The 24,181-nt window shown below is 35.1% G+C and overlaps 1 protein-coding gene across 9 annotated transcripts; it reads right to left on the reverse strand.

Moving 5' to 3' along the window:
* Nucleotides 1–106: 106 nt before the first annotated feature.
* On the reverse strand, nt 107–23,843 carry LOC116716815 (complement decay-accelerating factor-like). 9 transcript variants are annotated; one of them, XM_032557703.1, is made up of 17 exons: nt 23,764–23,830; nt 21,497–21,595; nt 21,198–21,386; nt 20,881–20,977; nt 20,256–20,329; nt 19,996–20,175; nt 17,910–18,098; nt 17,596–17,692; nt 16,846–16,919; nt 9,877–10,056; nt 9,596–9,781; nt 8,710–8,769; nt 7,923–7,961; nt 5,721–5,765; nt 4,903–4,957; nt 2,330–2,387; nt 107–979 (listed from the first exon to the last, which is right to left on the reverse strand). In XM_032557703.1, the coding sequence occupies exons 2-17, from the start codon at nt 21,552–21,554 to the stop codon at nt 977–979; spliced, it is 1,584 nt and encodes a 527-aa protein (XP_032413594.1). In that variant the 5' UTR covers nt 21,555–21,595; nt 23,764–23,830; the 3' UTR covers nt 107–976. The 9 variants fall into 9 exon arrangements, with proteins under 9 accessions (XP_032413594.1, XP_032413585.1, XP_032413576.1 ...); XM_032557694.1 differs by having other exon boundaries at nt 2,330–2,390; nt 23,764–23,829; XM_032557685.1 differs by lacking the exon at nt 2,330–2,387 and having other exon boundaries at nt 23,764–23,831.
* Nucleotides 23,844–24,181: the final 338 nt, after the last annotated feature.

Raw genomic sequence — 24,181 nt, forward strand, 5'->3', positions numbered from 1 at the left:
GCTTCAAAGACAATAAAGCAAGTTAGGGTAAGAACTCAACATGGTTAAAACAAGATGTCACCCTAAAATACAACATACATCAATTGCTAGTCCAGAAAAACAACACTTCTGTTTTCAGCATTTATTTTAATTTAAAAAAAAAACACACACACACACAATTAGACAACTGCCTCCAAACAATATGAAATCATATAGACATCATCCACTTAAATAACTGAGACAACCTTCAATACAAATGTATACAACCACAGTAAAAAACAGTTTTTGGTACTAAAAAAGTTTTAGCATCACTAGCAATGTAAAAGGAAAACTGAATTTTACAGATGAGAAAAAAATAAAGTGGTATTTTTATCTATGAAATAATATAAAGCAAAACAAACAAAAAGAAAAAGACACTAAAAAGACAAAAACTGTTCAATGGTTGATACTGATAAGAACATGATTTAAACAGGAAATTGTTTATAGCAACTCAAACACACATACAAAGTAAAGCATTTATTTTTTTTTGCATACAGGCACATAAGATGTAACTTTGCTAGGCACTAATTTCTGATCTGTATAAATAATGAACTGTAAGACTAAGTTGTTTAAACAGCTAGGAGTCTTTTCTACAATTACAAAAAACTCCTGTTATCTTTACAGCTACAGAAAAGGTGAAGTTTTTGTTTTTGTAATTAGATCAAATATTTCAGCTTGAGCTGTGTTGTAGTGCAAACATTCCAAATCAATGTAGAGTACAGTAATGTTCCAAAAAAGTAAAACAGGTAGCAAGTGAATACAAATGACCAGGCGCTTGAAGCATCAAGCGAGAATAAATTGCAAAGTCTGAATTACAGACTGACTACTCTGAAGAAACTGTGAAATTTCCTCATTTTTCTGTGGAATCGTTTCCATTCACAGATGGGTCCGGGGATAGTCCTCTCCACAAGGTAGCATCTTCACATGCAGGAGTTTTGGACCAACAGAACAGTGACGCTTACTAAAGAAAAAAGCAACAGAGAAACGTCATCAAGCACTTCCTACAAAAAAAAGCATTACAATGCAGGAAAACAATGTGCTGAATGTTTGAGTGAAGAAAGCATTCCCACAGGATAGCTGGCTACCTACAATAATGTGAAAGAAAAACAGAGCTGAGAGTTAAAAATATACAAACAGCCACAACATTAAAATCTCAATTATCTATGCTGCAATGTTCTAAAATGAGGCTTTTTAAACACCACCTACCACAGCCTCTAAATATTCTGTGATGTCAGTGCAATGAAAATTTGTCAAACACTTCTTACCAGAGCTAAAAAGACTCTTGGGTAAGGTGTCCTAACTCCATAATCAAGTTCGGCTACATCTGAATTACAAAGCCATCAAAAAGATTTTTTCAGTAATTCCATTCAAAAATTGAAACTCACATAGAATTATTACACACAGAGTGTAGAGTTCAAAGCACTAATTTAATTTATAGCTCAGTTAATAACCTAAAATTCAGTTTTCAGGCTATTTTAATATTACTAAGACCAACAAAATGGGAGCTTTTAAAACAAGCATTTGTATAAATTACTCGGTCAGAGCAGCGTGGAAAGGAGGCAACGAGTCTGTGACACTGCTGAGGTGTTCAGGAAACCCAGGCTACTTTAATAGCCACAGAGGAAAACATCAAGTGCTCTAAAATGTCCTGTTGGTCGATTGTGGTGACTTTGGACTTTAAGAAGCACAGTTGATTAACATCAACACTTAATATGGCTCTGCAAACCATCACTAACTGTGATAGCTTCATTCTGGACATGGTAGTTGCTACCTCTAAACTTGAAAACCTGTTTTTTATTATTATTTATAATTCTTTAACACTCTTTCCTTCCACCTAACTTTAACATATTGCTTTGATGCATCATTGAGTTTCTTTAGCAATATTTTGTAGCTTGGACTAGTAACAGGACAATCGAGCAGAATTACATAGGAAGGCAATAACCAGGCTAATATTCACCTAATTAATACAAATAAAAGTCTGGGGTACACCACTGTGTGGAATGCATCTCCAAAATGAGTTTTACTTTTTGAAAGTTCTTTCTGAAACCTTTATGATGATATATCTAGTATACATCTGTAGACTACAGGGCTTCCAGCAGAAAGAAAACCCTGCAAAACATTATTGCTGATTTTAGTGTTGTGGCTGATCTGGGCATTATTGGGCTTTTTTTTTTATATAATAAAAAAGTTCTCCCAATAATACCATAATTCACCTGTTCAAATACAATGTAATAAAATAAAACATGTTCTTTCTCATCATGCAATCTTGTTTTTATTAAACACAATTGTTGTTGAACAACAGTCTCCTTACCGAGAGTGCTACATCCTCGCCATCTTTTGCAGGATCTTTGACAATACGGTTTCGCCGACTGCTGTAACCCACCAATGACTGGTCAATATTACTGGTGAAATATATGCATGAAAAGGCGACTAACAAGAGTTTAGCCTGCTGAGACCTCCTGTAACATGCAACCTGAGGCCCAAACAGGTAACACCCACCATCCTGTTTACTACTCATCTAAAAAGACCACCAACACAAACAAGTGCCAACCATGCAGCCATCAACACACAGCGCACCTTAAAATAATCACAGTTGTATTGTTTTTTTTATGAAGATGAAAATTATGATCAGGTTATTTATCCTAGCAGAACAGAATCACTCTTTGTAACTTTGTCCTGAAAAAAATACATATATACAGTATATACAGTATATTGATTTGGTAAATGACTTTACCACATCAACAATGTGGTAAAGTTTGAAGTGTCACACCCACCGCGAAGATGTGCTTACTGTGTATGAAGAAAATACCTTCTTTTTAAAATTAGATTTTCAAGTTACACAGAAACATTATCTGAAGGAAGTAAAAACTAAATGTACCTTAAACATTATACCGATAATAACAGAAATATTAGCTAAATTAAACCCAAAGGATCAAAACAAATTTCAACATACCTTTTAAATTTGGCACTTGATTAGAAGTAGTGTAGCTATTAAAGAAACTCTCCTATACAGCCAGATAGTCATTATAAATAGAAACAACTTTAGTATTGTCACTTTCCTAAAATAATGGCTTATGTCATTTTCTGACAAAAGTGATATAGGCAAAAAAAAAAAAATCACTTTTGGCTAAAAATAACTCGGACCATTATTTTAGGAAGGTGACAATATGAAGAAACATTGAAAATCAAATGTTTCTTCAAATGTTTCTTCTTGGACTTCACAGGCAAGTGAAGTCCAAGAAAAATCACTGTTCCACTGAACACTGATGATTTATGAATTACTGCAAAGTTAGCTCACAAAAAAAGTTGTGATGGCTCTGTGATGTACAATCTTATGAAATAATTGAAGAAGTATGCAAATGAGAAAATCTTTTCTTTGATTGCTTATTCAGGTTTGAGTTTGCTCTTTGAGACTAAAAATAATGAGGCTTCATTATATAGACACGTCAGCAGCAATTAGTCATTTATAGGTTATTTGGTTTATGGTTGAACATACAAGAATTTAATGCTTTCATAAATGTAGCATTAAATTTTTTTTAAATGCTATTTAAAAATATCAAATTATGTGCATCTCAGTAAATTAGAATATCATCAAAAAGTTAAGTAAAACTTTTGTACAGATTATTTAAATTATGGCCATATGATGGCGAATCAAGCGGAAAATTACTGACATGACTGTGTTCCAGCAGAGAGTCAGACATCCTCCACAAGGTAGGTAAGATGCAAAAAGTTATTGCTAAAAAGTCTTGCTATTTAACATGGAATTGACTGCATCCATGACACAGGTTAGAACTGTATAGTTTTTTGTGCTAAGCTCCTGAGGCAAAGATCATTTTTGAAGTACAGGCTAAGTGAAAAAAATTATAAGACTGCTCAGTGGCTCAAAGTGCCTTTTTAAATAAAATTAAAATTTTGCAGAGGCTCAGAATCCAAGTTAATTGAGGTTCAATGCTTGGTTCCCACCACCAGTGATGCTTTTGGAAGCGGTGTCATACAATACTGTTGGTTCACTCAAGTCCAAGCTTCAAATCCAAAGTTTCTGCAGTCATATATCACAAAATTTGAAAGCATTTTATGTATCCCTCTAATTACAAGCTCTATGGAGCTGATTTTATTGTCCTGCAAGATTTTGCACCTGTTTTTATCTTTTCCATTTTTTTAATCTCCATTTTATCTGATAAATGTAATCTTTAAAAAATACATAATAGCAACATGCAAACACTTGAAGTACACTCAGTATGTAAGGAGACAAGTACACTCAGTATGTAAGGAATCTACATCATACCTGGGTTGAACTTAATTACTCTGAAATTATGTTTTCACTAATATTCTAATTTATTGAGATGCATCTATATTGTCTGTAGAGAATTCTCACTGAGAGCTCAGTAAGACCCACAGCTCTGTAGAGGAGAGTTCCTTTTTCATTGCATATAATCCCATCCACAACATAATAAAGCTTCAAAAGTCTGTAAAGTAGAGATGGGCATTGCATTCTCAGATCAGTAGTTATTCATTTTATTAATCTGATGGCAAAAGCTAAAAGTGAAGATGATGGCTTTGCTAGTGGCAAAGGCATAGCAGCATCTTCTGATCATCTGATCAGATGGTCAAGCTTCTGCACAATATGCAGAAGCTTGTGGAGGGCAAAATTTGTAAAATCTGAATTACCAAGAGGTTATAATGTCATTTCTTCTTCAAATGCCCATCCCTACTTCAAAGTGCAAAAAAAAAACCTTTCATCATGCAATGGTGAGAAGGTTCAGACAGGAAGTAAAGGCACACATTCAGACTGTTAATGGCTGGGCTGAGGACAGGACAAAAAACAGACAAAGACTCCAAGTTCCATAAAGCGTTAGTTTACATAGATATAAAACAAAGATTTACCGTTTCTTTCGGATGAAGAATATAATAATGCCAATGAGGCAGCTGCAGATGAGAACTATTTTGATGGAAAAGAAAACATTGTGATGTTTGGAGAGGTTGTGTGTGAGCTTCAAGACTAAAACGGTCCTGAAATTTAATCACTCTGTTTTTTTCCCTAACACATTAAACAGAAAGCTCTTCTTCAAATGTTTCAAATTCATTTTAAAAATCTGCCAGTCTGAAGAAATGAACTGAATCTATTTTAGAAGCAGACACCTAACATAATTTCTTTAAAATAATTTGAGAGCAACTGGCACTGAGAAAAAAAAATCAGGTGTTCAAGTGTTAACCATTTGGAGACGTTCTCATAACAAAAATCAATATCTTTACAATAATTTGTCAAAAAAAGTATCTTGTAGCACTTCTCTATATATAATATTTTACTGATAGCCAAAATGCTATCTGCCAACAATAGTTTTGGTGATTTCTACACAATTACTGTGTTAAACAAACAAAAAGAAACCAACACAGAAGAGTTAAAAAGGTTAAAATGTTAAACTCAGTGTTAAATGAGTTCAGTTACAGCAATCCCTACTACTGATCAGAAAACGTTTTTCTGTTTTGGCAGCAGACTGCAAAAAGCTAACCAAAATAACTTCGGCAAAGGAGCTAATTTATTAACTAGGACATTCTAGGTTATTTTGTTTGACCTTTGTAGAACTCTGTAATCTGTATTATTATAGCAACACTGTTCATCTGAGGTCACACTACTTTTGAAAAGGGCTCACATAATCTTTGTTTACTGTTAACAAGCAGCTAAAGGATGAGGGTAAACTTACCAACTCCAATAATAATCCATGTCGGAGAGTGAGCATCACCCTCACCTAAGAAAAACAAGGAAAAAAGAATAAACAAGAGACAGAAGAGAGCAGGAATTAATTTGAGGTTGCATCTTTTTTTTTAGAAAAAAAAAAGCTTTGCATCAGGTGATACAGAGCACTGTTTGCAAAACCCAGCAATGTTTTTTTTTTTAACTCTTCTAGAGTTTGTACATTTATCTTTCCAGTGTGCAATCAAAGTCACATTCCTTGCTACTGTGCAGAAACTTAACAGATAAAGTTGATTCTGACTATTAAAGATGACAAGCAGTAGAACAGCGGTAGGAAAACTGTAACATGCAGTGACTGAGCATAGGAGTTTATTGTACAGAGCAGTATTGCTGGTTTCTGTGTTACAAAATAAACCTGAGATTTTTAAAATTCTATATGGATAAGACAGCCAGACCGATATCATAAATGGTAGCATTCGCAAGAAAAGAAATATCAGAAAAGTTAAGGCGAGAAAAAGCAATCAGGATTCTGATTGTAAAACATACTTACACAGATCATGACTACCATTGCTTCCTCCACTTATTAAACCTTACTATCAGAACTAGAATTCAACTTTCAACAATTTGATCTTTAGTAGTCATCCTTTGAATTGGAACACGAGCAACAACGAGACTTGACAATCACCCTGTTGTTCGGCTGCCATTGTCCTTCCTTCATTGGACCAGCTTTGATAAATACTGAAGTAGATAGTTTAGAGATGCTCTTGCCGTTGCAATATGGCTCTTGTCTGTGGGCGGGCCAGCATATGGGTTACCAAGGAATTCCCCAGTGGGCCGCTCAATTAGTGTGCCGGTGGCCCTACGGGGAAAAAGCTTTCTCATTCTCCCAAGTCACGCAGAACCTTCTTGTTTTGCTGCCCCATGATGCCTCAACTCCACCATATCAAAAGTTTTCTCTATCTAGCTTACAAACTCAACAGTCACAAAACAGAAAAGCCTCCTCTGACACTCTGTCCCTACTAGTGCCTCATAAATTAATTCTCCGTGTGAGTGATGTCTTAAGGGCTCCTCTTCCTGCTAAGAACATCAACACCACTAACTTTAAATATAGACTTGGTGAACTCTTGGTCAAGCTAAAATTTTTTTAAAAAGCTAATAATTGACTATTTGCTGAGATGTCAAACAACCGAGATCAAACGAAGATTACTGATAGCATCAGATTGTAGCCACAGTGACACAGCAATCAAATTATGAAGATAATTCTTTGCACTTTTACAAAGTAAACTTCTTAATCAAATCCTAGATTTACATGTTGATGTTTTAATTTATCTCTGCTGAAAATCTCAAAGACCAAAAATGCTGTCGTTATTAAAAATGTATAAATAATTGTACATTCAAGGATGAGAATGTGAGGTTTAACTGTCATTCAATGTGGAAATAATTTAAGAGTTTATCTGGTGTGGAGAGATTTAATGTTTGTAAATTGAGGAGTTATTTTCTGAGAGGGACAGAAAATAATAAGATATTATATCTTCCACCTGCTCCTTTTCAAACAAATTATGTCAAATTGCATGCCATTGGGCATGATTATTAGTAATGTTTTGTTTTGTCTTTTGATTTTATTGTCTTTTTGACATAAATAAAAACCATTAGATCAAGTTTAACAGCATTGTCATTTTTAATAAACAATGCTAAACTTTTGATCTTTTTTCTGTGTTGAAATTCAAATATTGATAGGAGCCCCTGAAGGTCTGGGGGTCCTAAGCAGCTGCTTAGTTTGCTTTGCCTTGGCCAGGCTTTGTAGTCATCTCGTTCCTGTGTGGAACGTTACCTGTCAAACACTGGCGCTATATGCAACATATTAGCCATGAAGATAGAACAGTGAAAGCAAACTGCAAAACATAAAGCGGCACTGAAAAGTTGAAAGGTAAAAAAAGAAAGCTCTGTGAAAGGGCAGCAATGTAAAATCTTCTGACCTGTTTGGTGGTCCTTCCTTTAGTTAGGTCTGGTCTCTCCACCAGAAGTCAGATGATACTTCTGACTTCTAAAGCTGCTATACTGCTTATAGCAGCTTTAGCTAGGTTAGCATTGTTTTAGCTTACAAACGTTGATCTATTTTTGTTGTTGTGGCCGTATAGTATTATTTACACAGCATTTTAAAAATCCTAATGTAAGCCTATTTTTATTAGCATATAATCTGCGTTCCATTTACCTGGGGAGTTGGAAGTTGGAGTTTGGGTAGATGTCACACCTGAGGTAAAAGCGTTCCAGATAACATAGTGAGTGAAGTTAAAATTTCAACATAGCAAATAAACACCGTCTCCAGCTGGACCCTTCTCTTGACATATTGGCTAAAATCCTCATTTTTGTCTATTTTTTTCAGCATTAACCTGTGTTCTATTTACCTATATATATATATATATATATAGCATTTTTATAAACAACTGAAGGTAACAGTTCAGGTACATGATTGAAAATGCATACCGTCTCCACTTTGAGCTTTAGCTGTCATAAGAAAACACCACTTCTAATTTGTTGAGTTTAGACTTGCAGACACTTGTAATATTGATTTTAGATGCACTAAACACGGTTCCACCTCACCTTACTACTGTTGTTGCAAAGAGAGGCCATTTTGAAATGCAAAGTTGGTCTTAGAAATCGTAATGTGGGGCAGTTGGAGTTTCTCTCACTTTCAGAGAGAAATGTCCGACTTCGGGGGGCGTTTCCAGATCCAACTACAAATTTGGAATTTCTGAGTTTGAGGACAACATTCACTTGCTGCCTAAAATTACATATTCAACCTATTAACAGGTAACATGATGACTGGATAATTAATTATTTACTTCACGATAGTGGTCATGATGATATACCTGAGCATGACTGTTTTTTCTTTGATTTGAGCAGCTACGATTTTGCTCCCACATTTACATCGCTCCTGTCTATATCAAATTGCAAAATCAGGCATTTTTCACAAGTTACATGCAAGTTAATATACTGACCTTTAGGTTTTTTTGTGGTGGTGATAGTAGCAGAAGTAGCAGTGGGGACAGGAGTTATCACTGGGAAAAACAAAGAATGTAATAAGGAGATCATCTTGGTACCAATAATTCCTGATATTTAAAAAAATAACATAAATATAAGCTAAACAGCCTGAAAATCATCATCTGAAGAAATGACTTACTTGATCTAATTAAACAAAAAACTTTAAACTTTGAAGTCTTGAAAAAAGGTCTGAAAATATCTTACACTATTTTTCCATTCAGGAAAAAGCCCGTCACACCCTCTGTTCAGTAAAATTATCGAGCCCACTCATCTTTGCCTAAATTCAACTTCAGATAGTCACATGTCAAAAAGGGGAAATAATAAGTCCTTCTGATTTCCCGTGATAGAAAAAAAAACTTCTCCACAAATTCAAATTAACTCCCCAAAAACTGAATAGAATTATAGATATAATTCAGTTAAATATTGTATTTTCTACACACACATAAAAATGTAGATAGTAATCAGGACATTATTTTGAGTAGAAAATGTAAACAAAATATCAGTGCCACATAATAAAGCACATTATCTGAAGAATGTACTGTTTACTTTTAAATCAGGTAACTCACTTAAGGTGCTAAAACTCTCTTCTCATACATATTGTACTAAGTACCAACTACCATAGTACCAAGTATTTAACCTTTTCATTCTGCTGTTTTCCTAATTTGTCCTTCAGTTTTATATCCATGAAACAGATGTTTGAAGAACAACTTTAAAAATTGTATCTTTGAATGCTGACTTGAATGAGTCACTTTTCAGAAACTTTTTTCATTCCCATGTAAGGAAATTACTGTTCAGATTATGATGTGCATTATTTTATTAGTGTTTTCCACCCCACATACTTACTTTTACTTATGCATACTGGTAATAATGGTGACCACTGATTAGTTATATTGCATGTCACAGAATTGGGTCCATGCATTACGTATCCAGATTTACAGTTGTAGGTCACTGTAGCCATGTATCCGTGTGGAGGCCGAGAACCACTTTCAAAGACAGCGTTTTCAATTACAGGATCTTTACATTCAACCTCTAAAAGCAAATGGAAAGGAAAATATTATTGTAACTACAGTAATCAGTCATAATTTTGTTATCAAATTTGAGAGCAAAAACAGATCAACACTTACTGACACAGTTTGGAGGAGAAGAGGAGAATTTCCCATCATTAGAGCAGGTTATGTCTTTTGATCCATTAAGTACCAATCCTTTGCTGCAGGAGTACCGCACAACTTCTCCAAAAAGATAGAACTCTTTGGGTGGATCAAATGCACCGCCTGCAACTTCTGCTGGTGTGATACACTTCACCGCTGCAAAACAGAATTAAGTTTGACATATTTCAGATCCTTTCAATTTTGAAGAAGATGAGATGAACAAAAAGATCACCAACCGTCACATGTTGGCAACCTGCCAGACCATCCGTTGACTTCGCATCTAAAACTTGATCTCCCAACCAGCATGTAACTAATGAGTGAGTGGAGAAATAAAAAGTATTTAATTTAACTAATTATTTTTATAACACTGAGACAAGCAAACAGACCGTTGTTTTGATTATACAGAAAAATTAGCAAAAAGAAAATGCTGCTATTGCCTCCAACAACCAAGAGGGTTGAGAATCAGCTCAGCCGCTAAACTTAGATTTTACCATCAGCACATTTACAATAGATGCTTTGGCTAGGGATTTTTCTTTAGCATTGATGTGTGTGTTACCACAATGACAAGAAATATTTCAGTAATTATCTCAGTGGCTCATGCTACTGTCCATTAATCTGGGAGAGGACATAAGGCCAATACTTTATGTCCTCTCCCAGATTAATATTATTAGTAAATAGAAAACACCTACAACCGTTTCTAATTAGCCTGATTTTTTTGAATTCTCTGACAGTATAATTAGAAGAAAAAGTACTATGGAGCAGAGTATTTTTTTATATTCTTCAACGGGTTGGTGATATTTTTTTTTCAGTCTAGTTTTACATTTTGTTTCAATAAAAGCATTACAGTATGACTTTACTGTTTACACATGGAACAGGTGCATTCTTAGATAAAGTTATAATTTTGTTACTAACCCCGGGTTACAAGTGACCGTAGCTGTATCACCAAACTCAATTCCATCATAATCAACATGACCATTAGACACCTCTCCCAAACTGCCACAAGTTTTCCCTGGAACAAGAAAAGGGAACAAAATTACACTCAAACTATAACTTATTGAAGTTTGAGTGTACTAAAATCATGTGGGGGAAAATAGTAAAGTAGCACTTTTATGATGTTAAAATATAAGTGTTTGACTTTTGAGAATACTACAATTTCAAATTGTGAGTGAAATTATTCTACTGTTGTATCGTGGAGAATTGCATGGTGTGATTTATTAAATAATACTCACTTTCACATTGCAGCTGCACAGTACTCCATGTGCCAGCAGTGCATGTGATAAATGCAGATCCTCTAGCAGGTGTGTAGCCAGGATTACAGGCAAAATAAACTTTGCTCCCATCTGCAAATGTTTGCAGAGTAATGTATTCATCCCTCAAATTCATGTTGGGTCCTGCAGCAGGTTTGGAGCAATCTTGCGCTAGAAAACAATTTTACAAATTGAAGGATTAGTTGAAAAGATGGGCGTGAGATTTGAAAGAGCTTAAATTACAGTCAGGTTGCGCATGCTCTGTCCCCGTTTGAACTAACCTTCAGCAATTATGGCAAAGCCAAGACTGCTGAGTATAAAAACAGCTGTAACACCCATGGCAGGATCTGGGACAGTAATCCAGTGACAACAGTTTCTTTCTGGGAAAAGATGCAAGCAAATATAAACAAGAAAGGGGTTTAACTAAAACAATCAGACAGCAAGCTCTAAATGTTTTAAATACGAACAATGACAGCCATACAGTGTCAATAATTGTCATGTTAGACTGAAGATTCGGTAGAAACCAAATCCCACTGTTTTACCAACATATGTTTAAATGAAAGGAAGCATCCATTGTAATAAATTACCATATTTCTGAAACAGAACTCTATTCCAAGCATATTCTGTTTATATCACCAAATCAACTTAACGTCCAACGACGCAAACGAGGCAAAAATGTCTACAATATTCTGACGTTTCAGAAACACCAACTCGACAAGCAACATCATGCAAAACAAGCACAGCAATAAACTGAGTTTTAAAAGAAAATAAGTAGCTTGTTTATTGTGTAATATCTAAACATGTGGGCGTTAACGAATGGCGGAAACAACGGCTTAAATTAATCTTAACGTAACTTCAGTTTCACTGTACTGTAAGCCGAAGTTGCCAAAAGGTCAACTAATTGTGAAAAATATGGGAAAAAGTACACCAGACAGTCTGAATCGGCTGTCGATAAATAAATATTTATATTCGACGAAAAAACGTACCGGGTTCGGCTAGCTAGCTATCTGAAGGTTAGCTAAACAGACAGTGTCAAACATAACTGAAGCAAACCGAAAATTACTGAAAAGTACCATTCTTTGCTCTTTTATAGATTAATCTAACAGGAATAGATAGAGTAGATTCGGACTTACCAACTATAAACACCTCTCAAACAAACACGAAGATTCACTATGCCGGCGGACACTTCCTGCTAGTGCACCACTTCTTTGACAAGGGCGTAACCAGAAGTGATACACTTTACTGATACGCAATTACGTAAGGGTGATATGCAAGTACGTATGGCATAACTTATGTTATGGTCACTAAAGTTGTACAAGTTGATGCAACTCAAAATGATCAAGTTAGTCGAGTCGTGTAAACGTAATATATACAATTTGCACATACTAACATTTTTAAGTTTTAATAATTTACAAAGTTGCTAAACTACAAATATACAAAATGGAGAAATTAACAGTATGCGTTAGTGGACCCAAATTAGAAACAAAATAAATTTAAGTAGGATGTAACGCAATAATTTTCAGAAATTATCTGTCAGACTTGAGCATTTTATAAAAATAAACTGACAATGTCCTACTCCTTCCAACAATCTGTCTGAACAGAGCACAACAAAATATCTAAACATCCTGCAGAGAACACAGAATGAATTTTAGGAAATTATGGGTGTGCCATTATTGTTGTGAGTAACTATACACTGGCTTCCATTTCAAGAACACTCTTTTATAAACTATGGTTTCTGTTTGGCCATTTGCAATGCTTTGGGTGGGACAATGAAAATCTTGAAACAATATATTAAATATGAAAAGTCCACATTCTTCACAAGTCTGTAACCATTCAGTAACCACATCATCAATAAGATAAGATAAGATTGTTCTGATCAAAATATTTGCACAAAAATGAACCTGTTACAAATGATGGAAAGCAAAAATACTGAGCAAAGAAGAGCTCAATTTCTGACTCTGGAGACCGAAATGTGTAATGAATTCATTATTATCCAAAGAAAACAGTCCGAGATAATTTGAACTCTGTGACATGATGCTTTGTCCTGCTGGAAATAGCCATCAGAATATGGCAACTATATTCACTAATGAACTACATATTATTGAACTACAGTATATGAGAAATGTATTTTATTACTCAGGTCAAACCATTTGTATTCAAATGTTTCACAATTCAGGGCCTACAATGGATTCAAGTGTAAAATAGTGATAAATAAAACATTTTATCAGTCTGACAGAGGATCAGACAGATCCTCAACATCTACAGTAAAATCGAAGTTCAGTACAAGTGCTGCTTGGTTTGGGTGATGTTGCAGATTATTTATCTGAATCTGGCTTAAAACACAATATTAAACTAAATCTCTTTATTACAGTAGGTAAAATGTTTCAGAATAAAACTGAATTTGGGCTCTTTCCATCACAACACTCTTTTTGTATTGAGAATAATTCAGAGTTCATTTGTACTCAGCTACATTCCTTTCATGAGTAAATTATTCTTCTGTCATGCTTTTCTACCAGCTAATATTTTAAAATAACTCTGTGAAACTAAACACATATGTTTGCAGGAAAAGTTTAAGTTTCAAGCTCAAGTATTGTATAACATCTACATAAAATAAAGTGAAAACAAAGATGAGTTTCTCTCTTTATCTTTCAAAAAACCAAACAAAAAAAACTTCCTTGTTTTCTAGCTTTTTCAAAGTTATTTGTGAAAAACAAAAGTAAAATAAGAATAAAATACCAATTTATTAATTTTTAAAAAGATGGAGATGATGTATTCATGGTGATACAAAGCAGTAGTGTTCCTCCATGAAGCATTTTGTATGTTGCTTAAAGTTAAGAGTTGGTCTCATCTGACCACAATTCGGGTTGCTTGACTATAATGGCGCCGGCTCAGCTGGCTGCCTGCAGACGCAGCTCCTGTCGTGTGCTGTAACTGCGAAATAATTTCCCTGCTGGGATGAATAAAGTAAAGAAAATTTATTATTAAATTAAAAAATTAAAAAAATTATTATACATGTCACTATAATACATTTAAAACAAAGTAAGTATAAAAAAACCACCACAAAATGTTTGTACTATAATATAACAGTAGCGTTGTTGTAAAAAATAAAATAAGGTATCAAAGATTGCAACAGTTTGGAATCCTGGAAGAAACAATTCTGCTTCCAATTATGGCACACCCTAAAACATGCACAACATTTATGGGTTTTTTTACTTTGCTGTATTACACATATTTGAAAAGTGTAAAAAAGCATTTAAATCCTTTGTAATGACCTCAAACCTTAAAGAAATGTATTTAAATTTCGTATAGTAGACCCAAAAAGAAGGTACATAACTGAGAGGTTGACAGCAAACAGTTCAAACAACAAAACAAGTGTTTATTCATGTAAATGTTAAAATTCAACTCAACATTTGTATAATAATTAATGTAAAAGCAAATTTTGGACATTTGTGCAGTCGCTTATACAGCATAGTCTTATCTTAAGTATTAATTTGCATGCCATAACATGTCATCCAGTAATTCTACTTTAGGTAGGCTTTAAGGCTTTAAGCTTGAAATGCAAATTGAGGCAAATACAGTTCTTTAAAGGTTACATCTGTACAATGAATGTTAAAATGAATGAAATTGACAAAAACAAAAACAAAATTGATTTCACCCCATATTAAACTGATGAATATACACAGACTTATGATTAAGACTGTCATAGAACCCCATTGCAGTAGCTCATACCACACTGGTACTCCAGTCCATGTGCTGTAAGAAAGAAGTGACAACTTTTTCAGATGAATTTACTTTTAATCATTTAAGTCCATTATACCGTATATTATTTCCATCAGGGAGATGAAAAACACATCCATAGCAGTTTGATTGACTTGTAAAGATTGCTCTGATGTGTCAGTGGGGATTTTTGTAGTTTCTATGCAGATTGTTGTTGGTGAAGTTTCAGCCACAGTCGTCCTCATTCTGTCTGCGGAGTCATGAACAGGCTGTCCTAATAAAAAAAAGCAAAGATATATTCACAAAACACTGTGGAAATCTGCTGATTTTAACAGCATGATAATAATATATCAAACCTCATAGATGTTCAAAAGCTCATATTTGTAAAATCTCACATTTTACGTAAAACACATTTAATTTTTTTTCTTATGCAAGAAAATTAAAACTGTGTTTGTGTACCAGGGTAACATTTGGTGACCTTTGTCAGATTGATAAAGGTCACCAATCTGCCAAAGGTGACTTTTGTGTTAGCCATCTGTCTTAAATGGCTAACACATTTTCTGTTCAGTTTTTTTTTTCATGAGAACTGAAAAATAATCACCTGAGTCATATTAAAATCCTAATATGAACAATAAAACATGACCCTTTTTAAACAAGAGTACATGTTAAACCAGAGCATTAAACACTGAACGCACCACAGAATTAATATCTTGTGGTTCAAACCTTTCAGTTTGAACTAACCCCCTGCTTTGTGACCATAAAAGTGTTTCACATAAATGTTGTTGATCTTGGTCACTCTTAACACACATGTTCTGCAGTTATTTGAGGTTTGTGGGTTTTTTATTGATCAACACCGCTCCCAAAGGTGTCCTGATTCTGGTTGTAAAGGTTCTCTTCCCTGCATGATTTAGATCTTTTATTTATTCAATGCACCCAATGTAAATTTATGTATTAATGTTGGAAGTATTTTATATTTTATTATCATTTATTTGCTTTACCTTTATTTTATATTATCATCCATTTAATTTACCTTTGCATTTACATTTTAATGATGTGTTTTGAGTGTTTTGAAGTGCTTTGAGTGTTTTGAAGTGTTTGCAGAAACTCTGGAAGCGGCCTGCTGAGGAGTGAAAAAGGAGGATACCATGAACAAGACAGTCCGGGGCCAATTGCCCAGAGGAACTGCAATTCTATAGTCTTATCTTATGAAATATGCCTTTGAGGAATGTAGGAATGAGTTGTGTTCATGTGAATGTGCAGCTGTTCTCTGTTCCCCCTCCCTTCATGGCTGCACTCTGTCATGTAACTAGGAGTTCCTAATTCTAATAAAAGCAGGGCAAGACTCAGTTGAAGCTTCAGAGCATAGGCAGAAATCTGTAACTGGGTTTCAACTGTGCTCTCCCTGCAGGTAAAACTAAACTCTGACTCTTGTCTCTTCTTTGTGTCTGTGTTTAGGTAATTTAGACCTAACAATTAAGCAGAGGAATTTCACAAAGTCGTTTATACTAATGTGATTTCATTTGAATCAGGTGCTCTGTAACGTCACTGTAGCCATGTGTCCGTGTGGAGGCCGAAAACAACTTTCAAAGACAGCGTTTTCAAATACAGGATCATTACATTCAACCTCTAAAAGCGAATGGAAAGGAAATTATTATTGTAACTACAGTAATCAGTCATAATTTTGTCATCAAATTCGAGAGCAAAAACAGACCAACACTTACTGACACAGTTTGGAGGAGAAGAGGAGAATTTCCCATCATTAGAGCAGGTTATGTCTTTTGATCCATTAAGTACCAATCCTTTGCTGCAGGAGTACCGCACAACTTCTCCAAAAAGATAGAAATCTTTGTGTGGATCAAATGCACCGTTTGCAACTGGTGCTGGTGTGGTACACTTTACCGCTGCAAAACAGAATCAAATTTTTCATATTTCAGATCCTTTCAACTTTGAAGAAGATGAGATGAACAAAAAGATCACCAACCGTCACATGTTGGCAACCTGCCAGACCATCCGCTGACTTCGCATCTAAAACTCGATCTCCCAACCAGCATGTAACTAATGAGTGAGTGGAGAAATAAAAAGTATTTAATTTAACTAATTATTTTTACAACACTGAGACAAACAGACAGTTGTCTTCATTTTACAGAAAAATTAGCAAAAAGAAAATGCTGCTACTTGCCTCCAACAAGCAAGAGGTTTGAGCATCAGCTCAGCCGCTATACTTAGATTTTACCATCAGCACATTTACAATAGATGCTTTGGCTAGGGATTTTTCTATAGCATTGATGTGTGTGTTATCACAATGACAAGAAATATTTCAGTAATTATCTCAGTGGTGCATGCTACTGGCCATTAATCTGGGAGAACACATAAGGCCAATACTTTATGTCCTCTCCCAGATTAATATTATTAGTAAATAGAAAACACCTACAACCGTTTCTAACTAGCCTGATTTTTTGAAAGTCAACCTGTACAATGCACAAAGCTCCATTTCAGACGTTACAGGTTTTTGGTTTGCATGGAATTACCACTAAATTCTCTGACAGTATAATTAGAAGTAAAAATACTATGGAGCAGAGTATTTTTTTTATATTCTTCAACGGGTTGGTGATGTTATTTATTTTTCAGTCTAGTTTTACATTTTGTTTCAATAAAAGCATTACAGTATGACTTTACTGTTTACACATAGAACAGGTGCATTCTTAGATAAAGTTATAATTTTGTTACTAACCCCGGGTTACAACTGACCGTAGCTGTATCACCAAACTTAATTCCGGCATAATCAACATGACCATTAGACACCTCTCCCAAACTGCCACAAGTTTTCCCTGGAACAAGAAAAGGGAACAAAATTAAACTCAAACTACAATTTGTTGGACATTGCTACTAAAATCATGTGGGGGAAAATAGTAAAGTAGCACTTTTATGATGTTAAAATATAAGTGTTTGACTTTTGAGAATACTTCAATTTTAAATTGTGAGTGAAATTATTCTACTGTTGTATCGTGGAGAATTGCATGGTGTGATTTATTAAATAATACTCACTTTCACATTGCAGCTGCACAGTACTCCATGTGCCAGCAGTGCATGTGATAAATGCAGATCCTCTAGCAGGTGTGTAGCCAGGATTACAGGCAAAATAAACTTTGCTCCCATCTGCAAATGTTTTCTGGGTAATGTATTCATCCCTCAAATTCATGTGGGGTCCTGCAGCAGGTTTGGAGCAATCTTGTGCTAGAAAACAATTTTACAAATTGAAGAATTAGTTGAAAAGATGGGAGTGACATTTGAAAGAGCTTCAATTACTGTCATGGTTTTTTTTTTAACTCTTCTAGAGTTTGTACATTCATCTTTCCAGTGTGCAATCAAAGTCACATTCCTTGCTACTGTGCAGAAACTTAACAGATAAAGTTGATTCTGACTATTAAAGATGACAAGCAGTAGAACAGCGGAAGGAAAACTGTAACATGCAGTGACTGAGCATAGGCGTTTATTGTACAGAGCAGTATTGCTGGTTTCTGTGTTGTAAAATAAACCTGAGATTTTTTAAATTCTATATGGATAAGACAGCCAGACCGATATCATAAATGGTAGCATTCGCAAGAAAAGAAATATCAGAAAAGCTAAGGTGAGAAAAAGCAATCAGGATTCTGATTGTAAAACATACTTACACAGATCATGACTACCATTGCTTCCTCCACTTATTAAACCTTACTATCAGAACTAGAATTCAACTTTCAACAATTTGATCTTTAGTAGTCATCCTTTCAATTGGAACACGAGCAAAAACGAGACTTGACAATCACCCTGTCGTTCGGCTGCCATTTCCCTTCCTTCATTGGACCAGCTTTGATAAATACTGTAGTAGATATTTTAGAGATGCTCTTGCCGTTGCAATATGGCTCTTGTCTGTGGGCGGGCCAGCATATGGGTTACCAAGGAATTCCCCAGTGGGCCGCTCAATTAGTGTGCCGGTGGCCCTAAAGGGAAAAAGCTTTCTCGTTCTCCCAAGTCACGCAGAACCTTCTTGTTTTGCTGCCCCATGATGCCTCAACTCCACCATATCAAAAGTTTTCTCTATCTAGCTTACAAACTCAACAGTCACAAAACAGAAAAGCCTCCTCTGACACTCTGTCCCTACTAGTGCCTCATAAATTAATTCTCCGTGTGAGTGATGTCTTAAGGGCTCCTCTTCCTGCTAAGAACATCAACTAACTTTAAATATAGACTTGGTGAACTCTTGGTCAAGCTAAAAAATTTTTAAAAAGCTAATAATTGACTATTTGCTGAGATGTCAACCAACCGAGATCAAACGAAGATTACTGATAGCATCAGATTGTAGCCATATTGACACAGCAATCAAACTATGAAGATAATTCTTTGCACTTTTACAAAGTAAACTTCTTAATCAAATCCTAGATTTACATGTTGATGTTTTAATTTATCTCTGCTGAAAATCATCCATCTTAAAAAAACTGTTCGAAAAGGAGCTCATCCTAATGTTAAATGTTATACAATATATTACAATTGCATGTTGTGTAGAATGGATGTCTCAAAGACCAAAAATGCTGTTGTTATTAAAAATGTATAAATAATTGTACATTCAAGGATGAGAATGTGAGGTTTCACTGTCATTCAATGTGGAAATAATTTAAGAGTTTATCTGGTGTGGAGAGATTTAATGTTTGTAAATTGAGGAGTTATTTTCTGAGAGGGACAGAAAATAATAAGATATTATATCTTCCACCTGCTCCTTTTCAAACAAATTATGTAAAATTGCATGCCATTGGGCATGATTATTAGTAATGTTTTGTTTTGTCTTCTGATTTTATTGTCTTTTTGAAATAAATAAAAACCATTACATCAAGTTTAACAGCATTGTCATTTTTAATAAACAATGCTAAACTTTTGATCTGTGGTCTGTGTTGAAATTCAAATATTGATAGGAGCCCCTGAAGGTCTGGGGGTCCTAAGCAGCTGCTTAGTTTGCTTTGCCTTGGCCAGGCTTTGTAGTCATCTCGTTCCTGTGTGGAACGTTACCTGTCAAACACTGGCGCTATATGCAACATATTAGCCATGAAGATAGAACAGTGAAAGCAAACTGCAAAACATAAAACAACCTAACACTTACTGACACAGTTTGGAGGAGAAGGAGAGAATTCCCCTTCATTAGAGCACATTATGTCTTTTGATCCATTAAGTACCAATCCTTTGCTGCAGGAGTACCGCACAACTTCTCCAAAAAGATAGAAATCTTTGTGTGGATCAAATGTGCCGTTTGCAACTGGTGCTGGTGTGGTACACATCACCGCTGCAAAACAGAATTAAGTTTTACATATTTCAGATCCTTTCAACTTTGAAGAAGATGAGATGAACAAAAAGATCACCAACCGTCACATGTTGCCAACCTGCCAGACCATCCGTTGACTTCGCATCTAAAACTCGATCTCCCAACCAGCATGTAACTAATGAGTGAGTGGAGAAATTAAAAGTATTTAATATAACTAATTATTTTTACAACATTGAGACAAACAAACAGACCGTTGTCTTCATTTTACAGAAAAATTAGCAAAAAGAAAATGCTGCTACTAGCCTCCAACAACCAAGAGAGTTGAGCATCAGCTCAGCCGCTATACTTAGATTTTACCATCAGCACATTTACAATAGATGCTTTGGCTAGGGATTTTTCTATAGCATTGATGTGTGTGTTACCACAATGACAGGAAATATTTCAGTAATTATCTCAGTGGTGCATGCTACTGGCCATTAATCTGGGAGAACACATAAGGCCAATACTTTATGTCCTCTCCCAGATTAATATTATTAGCAAATAGAAAACACCTACAACCGTTTCTAATTAGCCTGACGTTTTTGAAAGTCAAGCTGTACAATGCACAAAGCTCCATTTCAGACGTTACAGGTTTTTGGTTTGCATGGAATTACCACTAAATTCTCTGACAGTATAATTACACATATAACAGGTGCATTCTTAGATAGTTATAATTTTGTTACTAACCCCGGGTAACAAGTGACCGTAGCTGTATCACCAAACTCAATTCCGTCATAATCAACATGACCATTAGACACCTCTCCCAAACTGCCACAAGTTTTCCCTGGAACAAGAAAAGGGAACAAAATTAAACTCAAACTACAACTTATTAAAGTTTGAGTGTACTAAAATCATGTGGGGGAAAATAGTAAAGTAGCACTTTTATGATGTTAAAATATAAGTGTTTGACTTTTGAGAATACTTCAATTTTAAATTGTGAGTGAAATTATTCTACTGTTCTATCGTGGAGAATTGCATGGTGTGATTTATTAAATAATACTCACTTTCACATTGCAGCTGCACAGTACTCCATGTGCCAGCAGTGCATGTGATAAATGCAGATCCTCTAGCAGGTGTGTAGCCAGGATTACAGGCAAAATAAACTTTGCTCCCATCTGCAAATGTTTGCCGAGTAATGTATTCATCCCTCAAATTCATGTTGAGTCCTGCAGCAGGTTTGGAGCAATCTTGCGCTAGAAAACAATTTTACAAATTGAAAGATTAGTTGAAAAGATGGGCGTGAGATTTGAAAGAGCTTCAATTACTGTCAGGTTGCGCATGCTCTGTCCCCGTTTGAACTAACCTTCAGCAATTATGGCAAAGCCAAGACTGCTGAGTATAAAAACAGCTGTAACACCCATGGCAGGATCTGGGACAGTAATCCAGTGACAACAGTTTCTTTCTGGGAAAAGATGCAAGCAAATATAAACAAGAAAGGGGTTTAACTAAAACAATCAATCAATCAATCAATCAATCAATCTTTATTTCAGACACAAAAGAGGTCCATAGTAAAACAAAAAGAAAGGAAAAAAAACAAAAAGAAACATGACAGTCACTGAGCCACAAATAAATGATGACGCCAATGTTTCCACAATCTTGAGAAAAATCTCACTGTACTAAAAACAGGGTTTACTAAAATTGCTATTATATTATTGTATGACACGGGTAATCTACACATACATTTATACATGAGATTCCTGAGCGCAGCTGCACATGTGGGAACAGCGTTATGTGCAAACATGTGGCTGGCACTGCTCCATCTAGGCACTTTGAGTAAGAGCCTCAGGCCATCATTGTATGCCACATAAAGTTTGTGCAGGCTACTTTTTTTATATCTTCGCCATAGATGGGCTGTGTAAAATGAAGTACAAAAAACTTTAAAAAGAGCTACCTTCACAGAGGATGAACACATACCAAACTTTCTGATCAAAATATTAGCCTGTGCATACATCATGCAATACTGCCTACAAATGTCACGATCATCAGATAGGTCATCAGTTATGTAATGTCCCAGATATTTAATTTCATTGCATATATTGAGGACAATGCCAGATAAAGAGAAGTCAGGGGTTTTCAGATGCTTATCTGCTCTACTTCTAACAATCATGACATTGCTTTTCTTAGCGTTATATTTGACATCAAAATCACATCCATATTGGGAGCAGACCCTTAGTAATTGTTGAAGGCCAGCACTATATGGGCATAAGATTACCAAATCATCCGCATACATTATGTGATTGATTGTGCGGTCACCAACTACACAGCCTGTTTTACAACAATTCAGGCGCTTTGATAGTTCATCCATATAGATGTTAAAAAGGTAAGGGGACAATATACTTCCCTGCCTTACTCCATTACCAACATTAAACGAGTCAGACAATGAGTTACCCCATTTGACATACATTAGTTGATGACCATACCAATAGACCATTATTCTAATTAGATATTTGGGTACACCTCTGCTTTCTAACTTGCAGAACAATTTTTGATGATTCACGCGATCAAATGCTTTAGAAGCATCAATAAAACACATAAATACTGTGGTGTTGCGCAAATTATACAAATCTAAAATCTCCTGTAGCACAAAAATACACGTCTGTACCATGTTTGGGTTTAAAACCGAATTGATTATCAGAGGTCAAAAGAAACTCTTCCAGCCTATTTAGAAGGACTCTTTCAAAAACTTTCGACAAACTACTAGCTAAAGCTATGGGTCGGTAATTCTCCAAGGAGCTAATCTTACCCGCTTTGTCTTTAATAATGGGTACCAGAATGACAGATAACATTGATTTAGGTAGCAGACCATGTACTAGACAGCCAGTGAAACACATAGAGAGTAATGCACAGAGTTTTTTACTTGCAATCAGACAGCAAGCTCTAAATGTTTTAAATACGAACAATGACAGCCATACAGTGTCAATAATTGTCATGTTAGACTGAAGATTCAGTAGAAACCAAATCCCACTGTTTTACCAACATATGTTTAAATGAAAGGAAGCATCCATTGTAATAAATTACCATATTTCTGAAACAGAACTCTATTCCAAGCATATTCTGTTTATATCACCAAATCAACTTAACGTCCAACGACGCAAACGAGGCAAAAATGTCTACAATATTCTGACGTTTCAGAAACACCAACTCGACAAGTAACATCATGCAAAACAAGCACAGCAATAAACTGAGTTTTAAAAGAAAATAAGTAGCTTGTTTATTGTGTAATATCTAAACATGTGGGCGTTAACGCGTCGCGGAAACAACGGCTTAGATTAATCTTAATGTAACTTCAGTTTCACTGTACTGAAAGCCGAAGTTGCCAAAAGGTCATTTAATTGTGAAAAATACAGGAAAAAGTACACCAGACAGTCTAAATCGGCCGTCGATAAATAAATATTTATATTCGACGAAAAAATGTACCGGGTTCGGCTAGCTAGCTATCTGAAGGTTAGCTAAACAGACACTGTCAAACATAACTGAAGCAAACCGAAAATTACTGAAAAGTACCATTCTTTGCTCTTTTATAGATTAATCTAACAGGTTTAGATATAGTAGATTCGGACTTATAAACACCTCTCAAACAAACACGAAGATTCACTATGCCAGTGGACACTTTCTGCTAGTGCCCCACTTCTTGGACGAGGGTGTAAAGAGAAGTGATACACTTTACTGATATGCAAGTACGTAAGGCATAACTTAAGTAACGGTCACTAAAGTTGTACAAGTTAATGCAACTCAAAATGATCAAGTTAGTCGAGTCGTGTAAACGTAATATATACAATTTGCACATACTAACATTTTTAAGTTTTAATAATTTGATTTTTGAGGCAACGAGTTTTTATTTTTTTTTATTTTTTAAGTAACCTTAACTAGTTAGATTTTACAATGTACTTGCACATTTCATTTACTACATTAAAAAAGCTGAGTAATTTATACATTAATTTATACAGTAATTTTACTTATTCTGCTTGACAAAATTAAGTTAATTTTA

Source organism: Xiphophorus hellerii, chromosome 1 (assembly GCF_003331165.1).
Source record: "Xiphophorus hellerii strain 12219 chromosome 1, Xiphophorus_hellerii-4.1, whole genome shotgun sequence".
NCBI lineage: Eukaryota > Metazoa > Chordata > Actinopteri > Cyprinodontiformes > Poeciliidae > Xiphophorus > Xiphophorus hellerii.

Coding starts and splice junctions, on each gene's coding strand:
- LOC116716815 (XM_032557685.1), bottom strand. CDS start 21,554: ATGGGTGTTACAGCTGTTTTTATACTCAGCAGTCTTGGCTTTGCCATA. Junction 17,693..17,909: donor TGTGCAGCTGCAATGTGAAA/GTGAGTATTATT, acceptor TTCTTGTTCCAG/GGAAAACTTGTGGCAGTTTG. Junction 10,057..16,845: donor CAGGTTGCCAACATGTGACG/GTTGGTGATCTT, acceptor TCTGTTTTGCAG/CGGTGAAGTGTATCACACCA.